This window comes from Scyliorhinus torazame, unplaced genomic scaffold (assembly GCF_047496885.1).
Source record: "Scyliorhinus torazame isolate Kashiwa2021f unplaced genomic scaffold, sScyTor2.1 scaffold_462, whole genome shotgun sequence".
Classification (NCBI taxonomy): domain Eukaryota; kingdom Metazoa; phylum Chordata; class Chondrichthyes; order Carcharhiniformes; family Scyliorhinidae; genus Scyliorhinus; species Scyliorhinus torazame.
Window position 1 is genome coordinate 32901 of NW_027308189.1, and position 19968 is coordinate 52868.

Here is a 19968-nt window from a genome sequence, read left to right on the forward strand (position 1 = left end):
TCAGACACGTAGAAATAAACTATTTCACTGGTGGAGAGTCTAGAATGAGAGAAGAAAGATAGGCTTGCGTTTATATAGCGTCTTTCATTGCCAATGGATGTCGCCAAGGTCTTTACAGTAGTGTGGTCACTGTTGTAAAGGTGGAAAGGTGGCTGCTAATTTGCACTCAGTACAGCAATGTGACAAATGACCAGATAATCTGCTCTCTGTCATGTTGAATGAGGAATGAAATTTGGGACGAGGACACTGGAGGCAACTTCTCTCTTCTTCTTTGTAATAGTACCGTGATAGCTTTTACATTCACCTGAGAAGGAAAATCGAGCCTCGGTTTAATATTCCATCTGAAAAGTGGCACCTCTAACACTGCAGCGCTCCCTCAGTAGTGCACTATAGTATCAGCCTTAATTTTCGTGCTCAAGCCCTGCAGGGTACATGAACCGGGAACCTTGTGATTCAGAGAAAAGAGTGGGGCAACAGATTGAAAAAACAAATGTAAGAGATTTAGGAAAGTGAGAAGGAGACACCACTATACGTAGAGAATTACGAGGTTGTACTTATAATGGTGGTTGGAGCAGAGACCATGGCTTGGATATTTACACCCACGTCGGGAGTGTAGATTCATAACATTTCCCGTCTCCGGAAAACCGACCCGGGTAAAAGTGGCCAAGAGTTGGAATTTTCGTTTTGGGGGAGCAGGATGAAATACGAGTTGGCTGTGCCTCTCCACATCCCAGAACAAGTGCACCAGCTAGCAGGAGCGGAGGCAGGCTGGCCGGAAGGACTGCCTCAGGGTTCTGGCACTGTCAAAAAGCCCTCTAATCCTCCCCTCTCACCCCCACCACACTTGCTCCCCAAGTCCTCCCCATACCAACCTGTGCCACGTCATTCCCTGTACCCACCATCCATAGCCCCTCATGTGTTCCATGCCACCTCAGGCTTCCCCCATACCCTCAATGCCACCTCATTCCCGTATCCACCCACCCCTTAAAACCCATCCCCATCATGTCAAACAATGCCCCCGGTATCCACAGCAGACAAACATTTTAACACTCAAGACATTTTCTTCCAAACATTTAAAGGGTGGGACTTGTAAATGCCTCAACAACTCCCTGTGACAATTAGTCTTGACCTGCCTTCTTGACAGTCTGACAGATCCTCCTGACAGTACTGAAATCTACCTTTAGCAAGTTTCAATGAGCTTGACAGTAATGCATTGAAGTACTTTTTATACGCATTTATCCCTACTTTTAACAATTCCAAATGACACCTGACATAGAAATATAAGAAATAGGAGCAGGAGTAGGTCACCTGGACCTTTGACCTTGCTCCACCATTCAATATGATCATGGCTGATGCCCGATCTCAACACCATACTCCCGTGCTCTACACATACACCTTGGGGTCTTTAACAACAATCCTGCTTTCCCAGGAATCAGTCTAGTGAACCTTCACTGCACTCCCTCTATGGCCAGTATATCCTTTCTTAGATCAGGAGACCAAAACTTTTTTTTTTAAATATGTTTTATTGAAATTTTTTCGATCAAAATTTTTTTCCCCTTACAGAACAAACATAACAGTAAAGAAAGTTTAACAATAAACAAATGGCTAATCAACATGGTAATCTAATCATTTACCATAAGCTAAAACTTCCACCCCCCCCCCCTTCCCCCTGGGTTGCTGCTGCTGGTCATCTGTCTTCCTTCTAACGTTCCTCTAGGTAGTCGTGGAATGGCTGCCACCGCCTGGTGAACCCTTGAGCCGATCCTCTCAGGGCAAACTTTATCTGCTCCAGTTTTATGAACCTCGCCATATCGTTTACCCAGGCCTCCAGTCCGGGGGGTTTCGCCTCCTTCCACATGAGTAGAATCCTACGCCGGGCTACTAGGGACGCAAAGGCCACAACGTCGGCCTCTTTCGCCTCCTGCACTCCCGGCTCATCCGCAACTCCAAATAGAGCTAGCCCCCAGCCTGGTTTGACCCGGGCCTTCACCACCTTAGAATACCCCTCCAGTGCCGGGCACGACCAAAACATATGTGCGTGGTTTGCCGGGCTTCCGCCGCACCTCCCACACTTGTCCTCCACTCCAAAGAACCTGCTCAGTCTTGCTCCCGTTATGTGTGCTCTATGTAGCACCTTAAATTGAATCAGGCTAAGCCTGGCGCATGAGGAAGAGGAATTTACCCTGCTTAGGGCATCAGCCCACATACCCTCCTCTATCTCCTCCCCTAGCTCTTCTTCCCACTTTCCTTTTAGTTCGCCCACCAACTCCTCCCCCTCTTCCCTCATCTCTCGGTATATCTCTGACACCTTGCCCTCTCCGACCCACACCCCCGAAAGCACTCTGTCCTGAATCCCCTGTACCGGGAGCAGCGGAAATTCCCTCACCTGTTGTCTAGTGAACGCCCTCACCTGCATATATCCAAGGAAGTTTCCCCGGGGCAACTTATACTTTTCCTCCAATGCTCCCAAGCTCGCAAACGTCCCATCCATAAATAAATCTCCCACCCTCCTAATTCCCAACTGGTGCCAGCTCTGAAATCCTCCATCCATTCTTCCTGGGGCAAACCTATGGTTGTTCCTGATTGGGGACCCCACCAGGGCTCCCCGCACACCTCTCTGTCACCTCCATTGTCCCCAGATATTCAATGTTGCCGCCACCACCGGGTTCGTGGTAAACCTTTTTGATGAGAACAGTAGCGGCGCCGTCACCAGCGCCTCTAAGCTCTTCCCTTTACAGGACTTTCTCTCCAGTCTTTTCCACGCTGCTCCCTCTCCCTCCATCATCCATTTACGAATCATCGCCACATTGGCGGCCCAATAGTAGTCGCCCAAATTCAGTAGCGCCAATCCTCCTCTGTCCCTGCCACGTTGTAGGAACCCCCTCATTACCCTCGGGACTTTCCCTGCCCACACGAAGCTCGTGATGCTCCTGTCTACTTTTTTGAAAAAGGTCTTAGTGATTAGTATAGGGAGACATTGAAATACAAATAAGAACCTCGGGAGGACCATCATCTTAATTGCCTGCACTCTGCCCGCCAACGACAGAGGCTGCATGTCCCACCTCTTGAAGTCCTCCTCCATTTGTTCTACCAATCGTGTCAGATTAAGTCTGTGCAAGGTTCCCCAGCTCCTAGCGATCTGAATCCCCAGGTATCGGAAGTTTCTTTCCACTTTCCTTAGAGGCAGGCCTTCTATCTCTCTACTCTGGTCCCCTGGGTGTATCACAAATAGTTCACTCTTCCCCATGTTAAGCCTATATCCCGAGAAATCTCCGAACTCCCTCAACATCCGCATAACCTCTATCATCCCCCCCGCTGGTTCCGACACATACAACAGTAGGTCATCCGCGTATAGCGAGACTCGGTGTTCTTCTCCCCCTCTAATCACCCCTCTCCATTTCCTGGAGTCTCTCAACGCCATGGCCAGAGGTTCAATTGCCAACGCGGACAACAGTGGAGACAGCGGGCATCCCTGTCTTGTTCCCCTATATAATCGGAAATACTCCGATCTTTGCCGACCCGTGACTACACTTGCCGTTGGGGCCCCATAAAGAAGTTTGACCCAGCTAATAAACCCGTTCCCGAACCCAAACCTCCTTAAAACCTCCCATAAATACTCCCACTCCACCCTATCAAATGCCTTCTCTGCATCCATTGCCGCCACTATCTCTGCCTCCCCCTCCACTGGGGGCATCATTATCACCCCTAATAGTCGTAGCATGTTAACATTCAGTTGTCTCCCTTTTACGAACCCTGTCTGGTCTTCGTGCACCACCCCCGGGACACAGTCCTCTATCCTCGATGCCAGTACCTTTGCCAGCAATTTGGCGTCCACGTTCAATAATGAAATAGGTCTATAAGACCCGCACTGCAACGGATCTTTATCCCTCTTTAAAATTAGCGATATCGTCGCCTACGACATTGTCAGCGGTAAAGTCCCTCCTTCCCTGGCCTCATTGAACGTCCTCACCAACAACGGGGCCAACAAGTCCACATATTTTCTATAAAATTCCACCGGGAACCCGTCTGGTCCCGGAGCCTTCCCTGCTTGCATGTTCCCCAGCCCCTTAATAACCTCGTCCACCCCAATCGGTGCCCCCAGGCCTTCCACCTCCTGCTCCTCCACCCTCGGGAACCTCAATTGATCCAGGAACTGCCGCATCCCCTCCTCTCCCTCTGGGGGTTGGGACCTATACAGTCCCTCATAAAAGGTCTTGAACACCTCATTTATCTTCCCTGCTCTTCGCACCGTGGCTCCCTTTTCGTCTCTAATTCCCCCTATCTCCCTCGCCGCTGTCCTCTTTCGCAACTGATGGGCCAGCAGGCGACTAGCCTTTTCCCCATATTCATACCTCCTCCCCTGTGCCTTCCTCCACAGCACCTCCGCCTTTCTGGTGGTCAGGAGGTCAAACTCCGTCTGGAGTCGTCTCCTCTCCCTGTACAGTCCCTCCTCCGGGGTCTCTGCAAATTCCCTATCCACCCTTAAAATCTCCCCCAGTAATCTTTCCCTTTCCTTGGCCTCTGTTTTCCCTTTGTGGGCCCCAATGGAGATCAGCTCTCCTCTGACCACCGCTTTTAGTGCTTCCCATACCACTCCCACACAGACCTCCCCGTCGTCATTGACCTCCAGGTATCTCTTGATACACCCCCGCACTCCTCCACACACTCCCTCGTCCGCCATCAATCCCACATCTAATCGCCAGAGTGCTCTCTGCTCCCTTTCCTCTCCTAGTTCCAGGTCCACCCAGTGTGGGGCATGGTCCGAAACCGCTATGGCTGAATACTCAGCTTCTTCCACCCTCGAGATCAACGACCTTCCCAAAACAAAAAAATCTATCCGGGAGTACAGTTTATGGACATGGGAGAAGAAGAACTCCCTGGCCCTCGGTCTAAGAAATCGTCATGGATCCACTCTCCCCATTTGGTCCATAAACCCCTTGAGCACCTTGGCCGCTGCCGGCCTTCTTCCGGTCTTTGAGCTGGATCTATCTAGCCCTGGGTCCAACACGGTATTGAAGTCCCCTCCCAATATCAAGTTTCCTACCTCCAGGTCCGGTAGACGACCCAGCATCCGTCTCATAAATCCCGCATCGTCCCAATTCGGGGCATATACATTAACCAACACGACCTCCATTCCCTCCAGCCTGCCACTCACCATTACATATCTACCTCCGCTATCTGCTACGATGTTCTTTGCTTCTAATGCTACCCGTTTCCCCACCAATATGGCCACCCCTCTATTCTTTGCATCTAGTCCTGAGTGGAACACCTGTCCCACCCATCCTTTCCTTAACCTAACTTGGTCCGCCACCTTCAGGTGCATCTCTTGGAGCATAGCCACGTCTGCCCTTAGTCCTTTCAAATGCGTGAGCACTCGGGCCCTTTTAATCGGTCCGTTCAGGCCTCTCACGTTCCACGTGATCAGCCTCACTAGGGGGCTACCTGCCCCCCTCCTGTGTCGACTAGCCATCGCCTTCTCTAGGCCAGTCCCATATCCCGCCTCCGCGCTCCCACTCGCTCCCCAGGCGTCGCATTCCATCCCCGTCCACCCACTCTTTAGCCATTTCCTTTTTGATTTCCGCAGCAGCAACCCAGTTGTCGTTCCCCCCCCCCCGCTAGATCCCTTTCTAGCGTGATTGCTCCCCCCATATTACTTCCGCAAGTCAGCTGACTTCAACTGACCCCGGATACTCCTGCTCACTCCTTGACCCCCCCGTGTGGGGAACTCCCATCCGCCTTGCGCCTGTCTTCCCGCCATAATCTTTCTGGCGCGGGAACATCCCTTTATCTGACCCGCCTCTTGTGGCGCAGCTCCCTTTCCTCTCCCCCTCCCATTCCTCATTCTCCGCCCATGTCCCTTCTGTCCCCCCTCACCGGCGCCCACATTTCCTAGTGTGTCCCCCCATCCCAATTTACTTCTCTATTTACATCAACCATAACAATAACAATAACATTCCCTACAGTATCAGTCCCTCAGTTCCGATCCAATTTCTCCTCTTTCATAAAGGTCCATGCTTCTTCCGTCGTATCGAAATAATGGTGTCTCTCCTGGTACGTGACCCATAGTCGTGCCGGCTGCAGCATCCCGAACTTCACCTTTTTGTGCAACACCTCCTTGGCTCGGTTAAAACTCACCCTCCTTCTCGCCACCTCCGCACTCCAATCATGGTACACCCGTACCACTGCATTCTCCCATCTGCTACTCCGCACCTTTTTAGCCCATCTCAGGACCTCTTCTCTATCTTTAAGGCGGTGAAATCGCACGATTGTCGCCCTGGGTGGTTCTCCCGCTTTTGGTCTTCTCGCCGGGATCCGATATGCCCACTCCACCTCCAAGGGGCCCGCAGGGGCCTCAGCACCCATCAATGAGCATAGCATCGTACTTACATAAGCTCCACAGTCCGCTCCTTCCACTCCCTCAGGGAGACCCAGTATCCGAAGGTTCTTCCTTCGCGCTCTGTTTTCTAGGGCCTCGATCCTTTCAATACACTTTTTATGGAGTGCCTCGTGCGTCTGTGTTTTGACCGCCAGGCCCAGGATCTCGTCCTCATTATCCGTCACCTTCTGCTCCACCACGCGGAGCTCTGTCTCCTGGGTCCTTTGTGCCTCCTTGAGCCCCTCAATTGCCTGTAGCATCGGGGTCAGCACCTCCCTCTTTAGTAGCTCCACACACCGCCTCAAAAATCCGTCTTGCTCGGGCCCCCATGTCGCCTGAGCTTTCTCCGCCGCCATCTTGTGTCTTCTCCCTTTCTGTCCCTTTCGTCGACGATTCCTCGCGCTGCAGCCGCCACCGCCAATATTTTCCTCCCCAAGGCCCTTTTCCATTCAATAGACAAGATGATTATGGTGTTTTAGTGGGGCGGTGGGGGGGGGAATCCAACAATCACCAAAATAGTACTACAAAGAAGAAGAAATATGGGGGTCCTGGCCCTCCCGAACTTGCAATACTACCACTGGACAGCCACGGTGGAAAGAGTGAGGGGATGGGTGAAGGACCCAGACACAGAATGGATGAGGATGGAGGAGTCCTCCTGTACAGCAACAACCTTCTGGGCCCCGCTCACCAAGCGAAGCACTGTACAGGGTCAACTCCTCCTGCGCAAGGCTAAGCCTCATGCAGCCGAAAGTGGAGCACACCTGACAAGAACCCGAATGAGCAGCTTCTTCCCGGATGTGGAGGACAAATGTGAACGGTGCCAGGGAGGCCCAGCCAACCACACCCACATGTTCTGGGCATGTCCCAGAAATGTGGGGTTCTGGACAGCCTTCCTTGAGGCAATGTCCAAAGTTCTGGGTGTGAGGGTGGAGCCGTGCCTAGGAGTGGCAGTCTTCATGGTATCGAACCAGCCTCAACTATTCATGGGGAAGAGGGCTGATACGCTTGCCTTTGCTTCTCTAGTCGCCCACTGGAGAATCCTGCTTTGCTGACAATCAGCAGCACCACCCACAGCTGCAGACTGGCTGGCCGACCTGTCGGAAATTCTCTATCTGGAGATCAAGTTCACCATTCAAGGACAACCTTCTCGCAAAATTGGTTATAGTTAAAGTCCAAATGTGGAGGCCATTCACAAACTTGTTCCAGGACTTGTTCGAAGCCAACAGCGGGATTGGGTGGAAGCATGGGAGACAATGGGACCACAGGGAACAGACGGGAAAGGGAAGCGGGGGAAGGAGGGGGGTCTGGGGAAAAAGGAGGGGTAACCAGAAAACAGCCGATACAGAGGCCAGGGGGCCTAGAACATGGCCATAACAAAAGGAACCACCGAGAAAAGACTGAGAATAGTGGAGAGAAGAAAAGGGGGGTGGCCAAATGACACAATGGGGGAGAGAAAGGAAGGGCACCGCCCACAGGTAAATAGCAGATAACTGCCCATTGTGCAGTGAGGCACACAGGAAAGGACCCAGAAACAACAAATGAAGCGGGGGGGGGGGGAATCGACACAAAGGAAAATGACATGTACATTGTAACCGGTGCATTTATGGGTGGCAAGGTAACACAGTAGTTAGCACTGTTGCTTCACAGCGCCCGGGACTCGGGTTCGATTCCCGACTTGGGTCACTGTCTGTGCGGAGTCTGCACGTTCTCCCGTGTCCAGCATGGGTTTCCTCTGGGTGTTCCGGTTTCCTCCCACAAGTCCCGAAAGACATGCTTGTTAGGTGAATTGGAATTCTGAATTCTCCCTCAGTGCACCCGAACAGGTGCTGGAGTGTGGCGACTAGGGGATTTTCACAGTAGTTTTGTTGCAGTGTTAATGTAAGCCTACTTGTGACATTAAGAAAGATTCTTATTATTATTTATCCTTACCAAATGTATAGTGCATAAAATGCGAAAATTTCAATAAGAACATTTTAAAAAAAGGAAGTGCCATATTCGGGGGCAGGATTTAGGATTTTCACCAATTCCACCATTTTCAGAGGATCTCCATCTTGGTGAAAATTCAGGCCCACATCAACTCTTAGTAGATTAGATATGTGGTTGAAGAAAAGGTGCAAAGCAACAGTGTGACCATAGAGGTTAAGGACCACTGTTGGTGCAGATGATTAAACACTAACCTGATGTGCTGTGCTCATTGTGTGTTGTATTTTATGTGTACTTGCATGTTGAATATATTATTACAGCATGTAAGAAAGAGGAAGTTACTGGAACCAGGATGTGATTCTTATTTAGTGAAAGATTCACACTGGGTCGCAGCCAATGGGTTACCGCACCAGGCCCAGTTTTGGGCCTGCTTTTATGTTAGCTCATAGCGAGCCCCAGGTGGTTGACCACCATCCCTTGGAAACTCGTACTCCATGGGTCCCACGGGGAGATCAACGATGGATGATAGGGGCAGCACGGTAGCATTGTGGATAGCACAATTGCTTCACAGCTCCAGGGTCCCAGGTTCGATTCCGGCTTGGGTCTCTGTCTGTGCGGAGTCTGCACATCCTCCCCGTGTGTGCGTGGGTTTCCTCCGGGTGCTCCGGTTTCCTCCCACAGTCCAAAGATGTGCAGGTTAGGTGGATTGGCCATGATAAATTGCCCTTAGTGTCCAAAATTGCCCTTAGTGTTGGGTGGGGTTACTGGGTTATGGGGATAGAATGGAGGTGTTGACCTTGGGTAGGGTGCTCTTTCCAAGAGCCGGTGCAGACTCGATGGGCCGAATGGCCTCCTTCTGCACTGTAAATTCTATGAAAATTCTATGATTCCCCGTGGTCCATGTGGGGGTTATGGCAATCAGATTTGTAACCGTGCCCTATTCAAGACAATCTTCTCGTGAAATTGGTTATAGTTGAAGTCCAAGGACATTTCATTTTTCTGCTGAAAGCTTGAAATCTTGAAACCGTGAAAGTCATCCCACACTAACATCCTGCTTCTTTGTGGCTTACCCAATAAACCTGTCACAATTGAATGAATTCCAAATGTTAGTTTTTTTTGTGGCCGCAATAATTTTAAGACTGTTCAATTGCTCATTTAGTTCAAGTATCTTTCTGCCATTGAAGTGGGTTTTTTTTCAAATTGGGCATTACAGACTAAAATTAATTCAACATTGAATGTTCCTTTATGTATACATAATATATGTGTACCTGTAAGTACAGTTGGCCTTTCAGACTGTTGGGATGGCTGTGGTTTAGAGTTCCTTCGTAAAATAACCAGTTCATCAGATAATTAGCAGTGGAAATATGTACGTGGATGCAGTGCAGTAATCATTAGTGCAGTGCAGAAGTCAGAATGAATGCAGGAAGTCAATGTGTTATTCCTAGAACTGCCACTTCATACTCATCCCAATGCATCATAACTGCATCTCTAATAAAAGCAAAGTACTGCGGATGCTGGAAATCGGAAATAAAAACAGAAAATGTTCGATAAACTCAGCAGGTCTGGCAGCATCTGTTGCTGCGAGAAACACGGTTAACGTTTTGGATCTAAATGATCCTTCTACAGACTGTAGACTGGCTGGGTTTTGGGCGATTGCTGGTCTCTATGGAACTTTGCCACAGCACCTTGAGGGGAGGAAATGGAGAAAAGAAAGTCGTAAATGGTCAGAGCAAGAGAGGGAGTCTTTCCCTTTAAGAATGTCTTAAAACTCTTTTGCCTGTCAAGTAAAACAACTGAAGTGGGGATTCCATTTTGAAATTTACGTGTGCCTGTTAATTGTGCTATAGGCAGCAATATTCTCCCCGTGTCTGCGTGTGTTTCTTCCGGGACTCCGGTTTCTTCCCACATTCAAAAGATATGCAGGTTAGGTGGATTGTACATGACAAATTGACCCTTAGTGTGGGTTTACAGGGAGGGGGATTGGGCCTAGGTATGGTGGTTTTTCGAAGTGTTGAGCAGACTCAATGGGCCGAATGGCCTCTTTCTGCAATGTAGGGATTCTATGATTCTATGTTAACTGGAGCTTCTTCCTGTTTTAAATGATTGATGTGTCTGGCTGCGCTTTTCAGTCATTGAAAGCATCAGCAAGGGCCTAATATTGCACATGGTTCACGCTGCTTAAAGGCAGCTTGCACTTCTTAAAGTGGTGATGCATTGTGGCGGCAAGAAATAGATGGAGTTGAATCTATACACTGGTACTTTAAGGAATGGTTGAGCATGGAACAGGACAAGCACCAAGGTTTCTAACAATGTATTGGAGGTCTTGTTGTGAGACTTGGCGAGAGGAGAGTGGGATCCTATCCGGAAAGGGGAGGATGCCCCCAGACACACTCAGGAGGCGTTGGGAAAAAGCAGCCATGGAGTTATCTGTCCTCAACCAGGCCAGTGTGCAGGTATAAATGATTGTACACCCTTGGGTGTTAGAAGGGAAATGGTTCAAGATTCCCTCTTCATCTAGTTCAGGGGAGGGGAGAGTGAGGTGGTGTTACGAGTGGAGATGGGAAGAGACGTTTGCTCCAGTATGAGTGCAGCGGGTGGGGTAGAGGAAGCGGACTGATGTGGCATGCACACGTGCCTCCTATCCAGCAGGCTCGGGGCTCCGAGGCTGGGGGCCGGGAAGGTGGCATGTAGGCAGAGAGGCGAAAACATCATTCCAAAATTGCCAGGAGAAAGTTGATTGCATCATTTGTGTTATCTGGCTGAAAATAAATCGTGAAACCTTGGCAAGGTACAAAGAAAAAGTCATCATGGCAGTGGAGCTCACTGCAAATAAGATGATTTTGATTGTTGTCAAGGAAACTTGAGGCTTCCATCAACACTCCTCGCATAATACCTCACCCTCTTCGCCACCCCATGTGTTAAAACTCAAATACGTCGGCAAGTACACAATCCCACACTTCAATGAAGCTACGATTGGCCCTTAAATTATCTCTGTTGATGAGAACTGGGGAAGTACCAAAGAGCTACCCGTGTGCATGGAGAAGGGAAGAAAAATATAAGTGAACAGGAAGTGAACTAAAACCAGTTGTACCCATATTGATTCTGCACCACCCGGCGGGAAATATCGGGGCAGTAATCTTTATATCAGGTTCTGTGGTCCCTCAATAAACTGTTATCCACTATTCTTGGTATCCACAGTCTTACAAAGTAAATGTAAATTATCTATAGCTCATCACTATTTCTGTGAAATAAAAAGGAAACCAGTCTTTGCTGTTGAATCAGACTGGCACAAATGAAATCAATAGCACTATAATTACTTTCTGCAGATCTTGCTGAATTAAACCATTAAAATGCTTGACTTTTATATATTTATCCATATTTATATCATCATATTATTTACATCATATATTTATGAACACCTTTAGATACTTCCCCCTTTTTAATTGTTCAACAACTGAGTTTTTGTGGAGCAATGAGTAGTGAGCCTGCTTCAGAGCCAGAGAAGTTCTGGGTTCACGTCGAACTCGAGGACTTAGTGGCCAAGGAATGTTCATTCATAACGAGGCCAAAGAGATTGAGTATGAACCTGCAAACCCTTCCAACATAAGCCAATAGCAGGCGCTAAGAGTGCGACCGATTCTTCGTCAGCCATGAAATGGAAAGACAATTGGAGCCTTTGCCATCACTATTTTGAGCTTGAGACTGCAATACGCACATTAGAAGAGCATGTTGCCAAATGTCAGTTGGCTGTACAGCCGGTATGGATCAGACTGGTACTAACAGCATGGGGTTCGATATCTATTCAGGCTGGGGTGGATGTGGGAGCAGCCCCCTTGCCCCACATGTGGCAGATATTGCGGCACTGTATGTCAGGCTTGCCTTCAGACAGATTAATCGACGAAAACGGAAGTTGTCCAAAATCATATATTGCAGTGTGGTTCTGTACAATTTACCAATATTCGATCATGGGAGGGACAATTTCCTAAGAACCACTGATCTTGACTTTAAGCAATGATATGGGACAGCTGCTCATTGTACATCTCTCCTGATTTTTATTTGCATTGAAGTCAGTGGAAATAAATATGGAGTTAATCAGACTGCTGACACGCTGGCACTTATTTTACAAAGCCAAGATCTAACCGATTGCCTCTGCCACTCAGTAACCAGTGGTTGGGTGACGCATATTCTCTTGCAGGCACTTTCTCAAAATACTTGTCCGAGATTAACAACTTGACTGCTCCCGTGTTGTACCAAAGAATTGTCTTGCCATTCAACATTACTAACTTGGGCTATGAAAATTCAAACAACAATATTATTGTTTTCTGAAATACGATAAGGTGCATTTTGAAACTTGGAACAGCATTTTTGGCACACCGATAATCATTGAAAGACTTTTGCTTTAGTCAGGTCCAAACAGCAATCACCAAAATTTAGCATACTCCTTCGAGCAATATGTCACTCACTGATATTTGACAGCAATGTGCCTGCTTTTGAGGCATGGAATGGGCGTGGTAGCACAGTGGTTAGCACTGTTGCTTCACAGCTCCAGGGTTCCAGGTTCGATTCCCGGCTGGGTCACTGTCCAGAGTCTGCATGCTCTCCACGTGTCTGCGTGGGTTCCCTCCGGGTGCTCCGGTTTCTTCCCACAGTCCAAAGATGTGCAGGTTAGGTGGATTGGCCATGGTAAATTGCCCCTTAGTGTCCAAGAAAGGTTAGGTGGACTTACTGGGTTACGGGGATATGGTGAAGGTGTGGGCTTAAGTAGGGTGCTCTTTCCAAGGGTCGGTGCAGATTCGATGGGCCGAATCGCCTCCTTCTGCACTGTAAATTCCACAATTCGATGATTCTATGATATCGTGGGTAGAAAGTGTGCACTCATTATGTGCGGGATGTACATTGCCCACCATACTGGGGATGGCAGGAGAAGAATTAACCAGTGCCCATGCATGGAATCAATGTTCAGATAAGCATCCACAAATTGGGGGTCCAAAGCCTCTTTGAAATTTTCATTCTAGAATTGACCATATCCAACGTTAGCCCAGCTGTGTTCATGAAAATACAGTCTCCACGCAGCCCATCATAAAATGAAAATGTACTTACCTGGATTTGAAGTCAGAGAGCTCCACTGCAGGGTCGAAGGCCATTGTTTTCCCCCATTTATCGCTCTCCTGATTGCTTGCATCCTTCCCCCAGCCCCTTGAAACCACGCCCCCTTCTCCGCATAACATCCCTGAGGGTTGCTGATGCAACGGAGCTGTCAGAAATTCAAATCCTTTTCGTCTGTGGTGTCCAGCAGGCAACTTTGGCTCACCAACCTGACCTAAATGGGACCCTAGCTTCAATCCCAAGTGAGCCTGGTGTGAGGGTGTTAGACCTCACATTGGACCTCACATTGTATCCCTTACGAAACCAGACAATGCAGTTTGCAGGGGATGTGTGTGTGCAAATTGGCTGCTGTGTTTTCTGCATTGTGACAGAGACTACACCTCAAAGGCTCTTTGGGATTTGTTAGATCATCCCACGGTTATATCAGGTTACATAAATGCCATTTATTTTTCCTTCATCGCAAGTAATTGATTTTTTTACCTCACTTTCAACAGAACCTGGCAAGTTGAAACACTTTGTAGAGGTGTTTCTCTGGGGTTCATATTTCTGTATGGACACAGTTAGGGTCGAAGTGTCCTGGTTGTACTATACTGCATACAAGGAACCCAAAAACCATCTCATCGGGTATACAATTCAACTCTTAGTCCTTCAACTCGAAGATAATCTGGAAACAGAATTTTTCTTTTCATTCTACACTCAATAGTGGGGTTAAGCTAGATGTAATGCAAAGCTCCTCAGTAGAAAACCTGGGCAGGATTCCCTCAGCCCATGCCAGACCGGAGAATCGCCGGGCCAGGCGCGAATCGCGCGACACCGCCCCGACGGCGGTCCGCCGATTCTCCGAATAGGGCTCAGAATAGCTGTTCCTGGGGGCCTGTTGACGCCGTCGTACAACGCGACGGCATTTCTGACGGCATCAACACTTAGCCTCAGGATCAGAGAATCCCGCCCCTATGTCTTGCTTTATTATCTTTCCATTTTATTATCTGGATCTTGACCCAAATGTGATTCGGAAATCAGCGCCAACTACAGGGCAAGCTCTATCCAATTTATTCAGGAGAACCATGATGCTATTACCTAAACACGGTTTAGCCAACAAAACCTAAATAATTTCCCCCACATCTAGGTTCGACAACTGTGATTAATTGTGCTCCAGGAGATTTCATCACGTGTCTTACCCCCATGCTCTTTCATTAGTCAGTGAACACATTCATCCTTGTGACAAACTGTCTTTCTTCGCCAATTGAAAAAAAATAATTTTACAGAATGTGGATGTCGCTGGGTAGGCCAGCATTTATTGCCCATCCCTGGTTGCCCTGCAGAAGGTGGTGGTGAGTTGCCCTCTTGAACCTCTGCAGTCTTGAGGTCTAGGTACACCCACAATGCTGTTAGCGAGGGAGTTCCAGGATTTTGACCCAGCGATAGTGAAGGAACAGTGATATATTTCCAAGTCAGGGTGCTGTGACTTGGAGGGGACCCTCTAGGTGGTGTGGTTCCCTGATATCTGCTGCTCTTGTCCTTCTAGAAAGTAGCGGTCATTGGTTTGGTAGGTGCTGCTGAAGGAACCTTGGCGAGTTCCTGCAGTGCATCTTGTAGATGGTCCACACAGCTGTCACTGTTCGCGGTTGTGGAGGGTTTGAATGTTTGTGGAAGAGGGAGCAATCAAGCAGGCTGCTTTGTTCTGGATGGTGTTGAGCTTCTTAAGTGTTGTTGGAGCTGCACTCATCCAGGCAAGTGGAGAGTATTCCATTACACTCCTGACTTGTGCCTTGTAGATGGCGGACAGGCTTTGGAGGGGCTCAGGAGGTCAGTTAATGCCATAGGATTCCTAGCTATTCAATGGCATTGCCATCGCTAAATCCCCCACAATCAACATCCTGGGGGTTACCATTGATCAGAAACTGAACTGCACTAGCCACATTAATACTGTGGCTACCAGTGCAGGTCATTAAAAATCCCTCCACCACCGACGAACAGTGACAGCCGTGTGTACCATCTACAAGATACGCTGCAGTAACTCACCAAGGTTCCTCAGAGAGCACCTCAGAGAGGATGGGAATAGAGGGATATGGATCCCAGAAGTGTAGAAGATTTTAGTTTAGACAGGCAGAATGGTCGGCGCAGGCTTGGAGGGCCGAAGGGCCTGTTCCTGTGCTGTACTTTTCTTTGTTCTTTGTTCCAAATCCACAACCACTACCATCTAGAAGGACAAGAGCTGCACATACCTGGTAACCCCACCATCTGGAGGTTCCACTCCAAGTCACAGCACCCAAACTTGGAAATATATCGCCGTTCCTTCACTGTCGCTGGAGCAAAGTCCTGGAACTCCCTCCTTAACAGCACAGTGCGTGTACCTACACCTCAAGGACTGTAGTGGTTCAAGAAAGCAACTCATCACCACCTTCTGAAAGGCAATTAAGGATGGGCAATAAATGCTGGCCTAACCAGCAATGCCACATCCAGTAAATTAATTTTAAAAAATTCACTCTCACCTCACCTCTGGCATTCATCTCTTTTGTCCATATTTGAACCAAGTCTGTAATGAGGTCAGGAACTGAGTGAACCTGACGGAACCCAAACTGAGCATCCGTGAGCAGGTTATTGCTGAGTAAGTGCCACTTGATAGCACTGTTGATGACTCCTTCCATCACTTTGCTGATGATGGAGAGTAGACTGATCCGGCGGTAATCGGTTGTATTAGATTTGCCCTGTTTCTTGTGTACAGGACAAACTTGGGCAATTTTCCACATTGCCGGGTAGATGCCAGTGTTGTAACTGCACTGGAACAGCTTGGCTAGGGGTGCAGCAAGCTCTGTAGCACTAGTCTTCAATACTATTGCCAGAATATTGTCAAGGCCCATAGCCTTTGCAGTATCCAGTGCCTTCAGCCATTTTTTAATATCACGTGGAGTGAATTGTATTGGTTGAAGACTGACATCTGTGCTGCTGCGGTCCTCCAGAGGAGACCAAGACAGATCATCCACACAAACCTTCTGGCTGAAGATTGTTACGAATGCTTCAGCTTTGTCTTTTGCACAGATGTGCAATGAGGATGGGGATATTTGTGGAACCTCCTTCTCCAGTGAGTTGTTCAATTGGCTACCACCATTCACAGCAGGACTGCAGAGCTTCGATCTGATGCGTTTGTTGTGGAATCGAATAACTCTGTTTATTACTCGCTGCTTATGCTGTTTGGCACACAAGTAATCCTGTGTTGTAGCTTCATCAGGTTGACACCTCATTTTGTTGCTCCTGGCATGCTCTTCTGCACTCTTCCTTGAACCAGGGTTGATCCCCTGGCTTGGTTGTAAGGTAGAGTGGGAGATATGCCAATTCTGCTGCTGCTGATGGCCCCCAGCGCCTCATGGATGCCCACACTTGAGTTGCTAGATCTGTTCAAAGTCTTTTCCATTTAGCACGGTGGTAGTGCGACACAACACAATGGAGGGATCCTCAATGTAAAGACGGGACTTTGTCTCCACAAGGACTGTGCGGTGGTCATTTCTACCGATACTGTCATGGACAGAGGCATCTGCAGCAGGCAGGTTGGTGAGGATGAGGTCAAGTATTTCCATCTGCTACAGTCCCAGTCTAGCAGTTACCTTAGGACCCGGCCAGCCCGGTCTGTGGTGGTACCAAGCCACTCTTGGTAGAAGTCCCCAACCCAGAGCATTTTCTGTGCCCTTGCCACCCTTAGTGCTTCCTCCAATTGGTGTTCAACATGGAGGGAGTACTCATTCATCAGCTGATGGTGGACAATATGTGGTAATCAGCAGAAGGTTTCCTTGCCCATCCTTAACCTGAAACCATGGGACCTCATGGGGTCCAGGGTTGATGTTGAGGGCTCCCAAAGCAACTCTCTCCAGACTATGCTTCCACCTCTGCTAGGTCTGTCCTGATAGTGAGACAGGACATACCAAAGAATGGTGATGGTGGTGTCTGGGACATTGTCTGTAAGGTATGACTCTATCCATATGACTATGTCAGACTGTTGCTTAATTAGTCTGTGAGACAGCTCTCCGAACTTTGGCACAAGCCCCCAGATGTTGGTAAGGAGGACTTAGCAGGTTCGACCGGGCTGTGTTTGTCCTTGTCGTTTCCGATGCCTGGGTCATCCGGTTTCATCCCTTTTTTGTGGTTTCATAGTGGTTGAATAGAACTGAGTGGCTTGCCAGGCCAATTAAGAGTCAACCACATTGCGGTGGGTCTGGAGTCTCTGGAGTCACATGTAAGTCAGACAAGGTAAGGTTGGCAGATTTCCTTCCCTAAAGGACATTAGCTAGCCAGATGGTTTTTTTACGTCAATCGTATCATGAGGCCAATTCCAGATATTTTATTGAGTTTAAATTCCACCATCTGCCGTGGTGGGATTCGAAACCTGGTCCTCAGAAATCCTGGGTCTCTGGATTTCTAGTCCAGCGACAATACCACTACACTACGCCACTGCCTCCTCATTCATGCTCGTCTGTCGGCCAAATATTTTTGTATCTGGCAAAGAGAAATGTTCAAAGAAAAGAAAAAAGACAAACAATCTTTTAAACCTCCCTGTGATTTTTCTCCAGGGTTGCACACAGCAATGACCGAGAGATTGAGCATCAATTCCAGGCCAATCCAGGTTTGGCAACCTTATCTACATCTGAGAAGATTATCATAGATTATCATAGAATTTACAGTGCAGAAGGAGGCCATTCGGCCCATCGAGTCTGCACCGGTTCTTGGAAACAGCACACTACCCAAGGTCAACACCTCCACCCTATCCCCATAACCCAGTAACCCCACCCAACACTAAGGGCAATTTATCATGGCCAATCCACCTAACCTGCACATCTTTGGACTGTGGGAGGAAACCGGAGCACCCGGAGGAAACCCACGCACACATGGGGAGGATGTGCAGACTCCGCACAGACAGTGATCCAAGCCGGAATCGAACCTGGGACCCTGGAGCTGTGAAGCAATTGTGCTATCCACAATGCTACTGTGCTGCCCTACAATGCTACCGTGCTGCCCAGGGTTGATCCACATTTCTAATTTCATATTTAATGTGCATTTCAAAACGCTGCAATGGTTGCAATTTTGTATTTCAATTTAAATATGTGTATTTGCTTATTTTCCTAGGTAAATGAACCGAGGGACCAGATGTGACAGCTCTACTACTCTCAATGCAAAACAATGACCTTTAATACTTCAATCAGTAATCCTGCATGCAAACTTCAGAAGCTGGTTATTTTCATCCCTACTTTTCTAGGTGTAGTTTTTATCATTGGTTTTGTTCTGAGTGCCTTAAGCCTTTATACGTTTTGGTTTCGCTTCAAGAAATGGAAAACCGGAATGATCATCCAGTTTAATCTGGCTTTATCGGACATTAGCATTGCTCCAGCAGCACCACTTATGATCACCTACTTCTCAATGGCGAATCATTGGCCCTTTGGACAGTTCCTCTGTCAGCTAAAAGTGTTCTTATTATTCATACACATGTACGGCAGCATCTACTTTCTCACTTTGGTGAGTTTGCATAGGTATATCACAGTTGTGCGCCTGACTGAACACAGTATTTTTAAGAACCAACGGTTTATGAAAGCAGTTTGCATTGGCGTATGGATTTTCCTCTTTATTAACGCATTGCCATTCTTTTTTATCCTCAAAACATCTGAAATGAGCAATGTTACCCAATGCTTACGTATACACCAAACTGAAATGTCATCTGTATACTTCACATGGAGTATGGTCAATATATTCCCTGGCTTCATCATCCCATTTCTGGTTTCGGTCACTTGCTATATTTTACTTGGCTCTTATATAGTCAAAATGGATACCAGCCTTTCGAGGAGAACAGCGATGAAGGTGAAATCAATGGGAATGATTGCCGTGTCTCTGGTTATATTCCTTGTGTGCTGCTTGCCGGTACAAGTCTCACGTTCAGTTGGTGTCATAGTGAAACAGTTCTATCCTGAGAAGTGCCAGTGGCTTTACAAGATTGAAAACATTTATTATGCATCTATTGTGCTAGCCAATGTGAACTGTTGCCTCGATCCTCTACTCTACTGGTTTTCCAGTCGGAAATTTCAAGAAGCTTTCAAAGGAACTCTAAGTCTATTCAGGTGTCGTTGCAAACAGTGGAATCCAAGTTCCCATGCAGATAATTCAATTGCAGCAGCAAGACCCACTGTTTAGATACTGAAATGTTTCTGCTGCAGTTGTAGTCATGTAAAATCAGGTGAGGCAGTGGTATAATGGCATTGTCACTCGACTAGTAATCCAGAGACCCAGAGTAATGATCTGGGGTCCCAGGTTCAAATCCTGCCGCTGTCGATGGTAAAATTTGAATTCAATAAAAATCTGTCTATGATGACATGAAACCATTGTTGGAAAAGCTTATCTGGTTCACTCATGTCCTTAGAATGAAAATCTGCATGTGACTCCAGATCCACAGCAATGTTGACTCTTAACTGCCTTTTCAAGGGCAATTAGGGATGGGCAATAAATGTTGTCCAGCCAGCGATGCCAACGTCCCATGAACCCATAAATAACTATCCTGGGGCTTCGAACTATATTTTGCTTCAAAA

The 19968-nt window shown here is 47.9% G+C and overlaps 1 protein-coding gene across 1 annotated transcript in view; it reads left to right on the plus strand.

The window, feature by feature from the left end:
- Window positions 1-19576, plus strand: part of LOC140406311 (lysophosphatidic acid receptor 6-like) — a 40899-nt gene extending 21323 nt beyond the window's left edge. Inside the window, exon 2 of the mRNA XM_072494425.1 lies at window positions 18521-19576. Within this exon, the coding sequence (XP_072350526.1) occupies window positions 18575-19576 (1002 nt within the window). The 5' untranslated portion in view covers window positions 18521-18574. The remainder of the gene's footprint in view (window positions 1-18520) is intronic.
- Window positions 19577-19968: the final 392 nt, after the last annotated feature.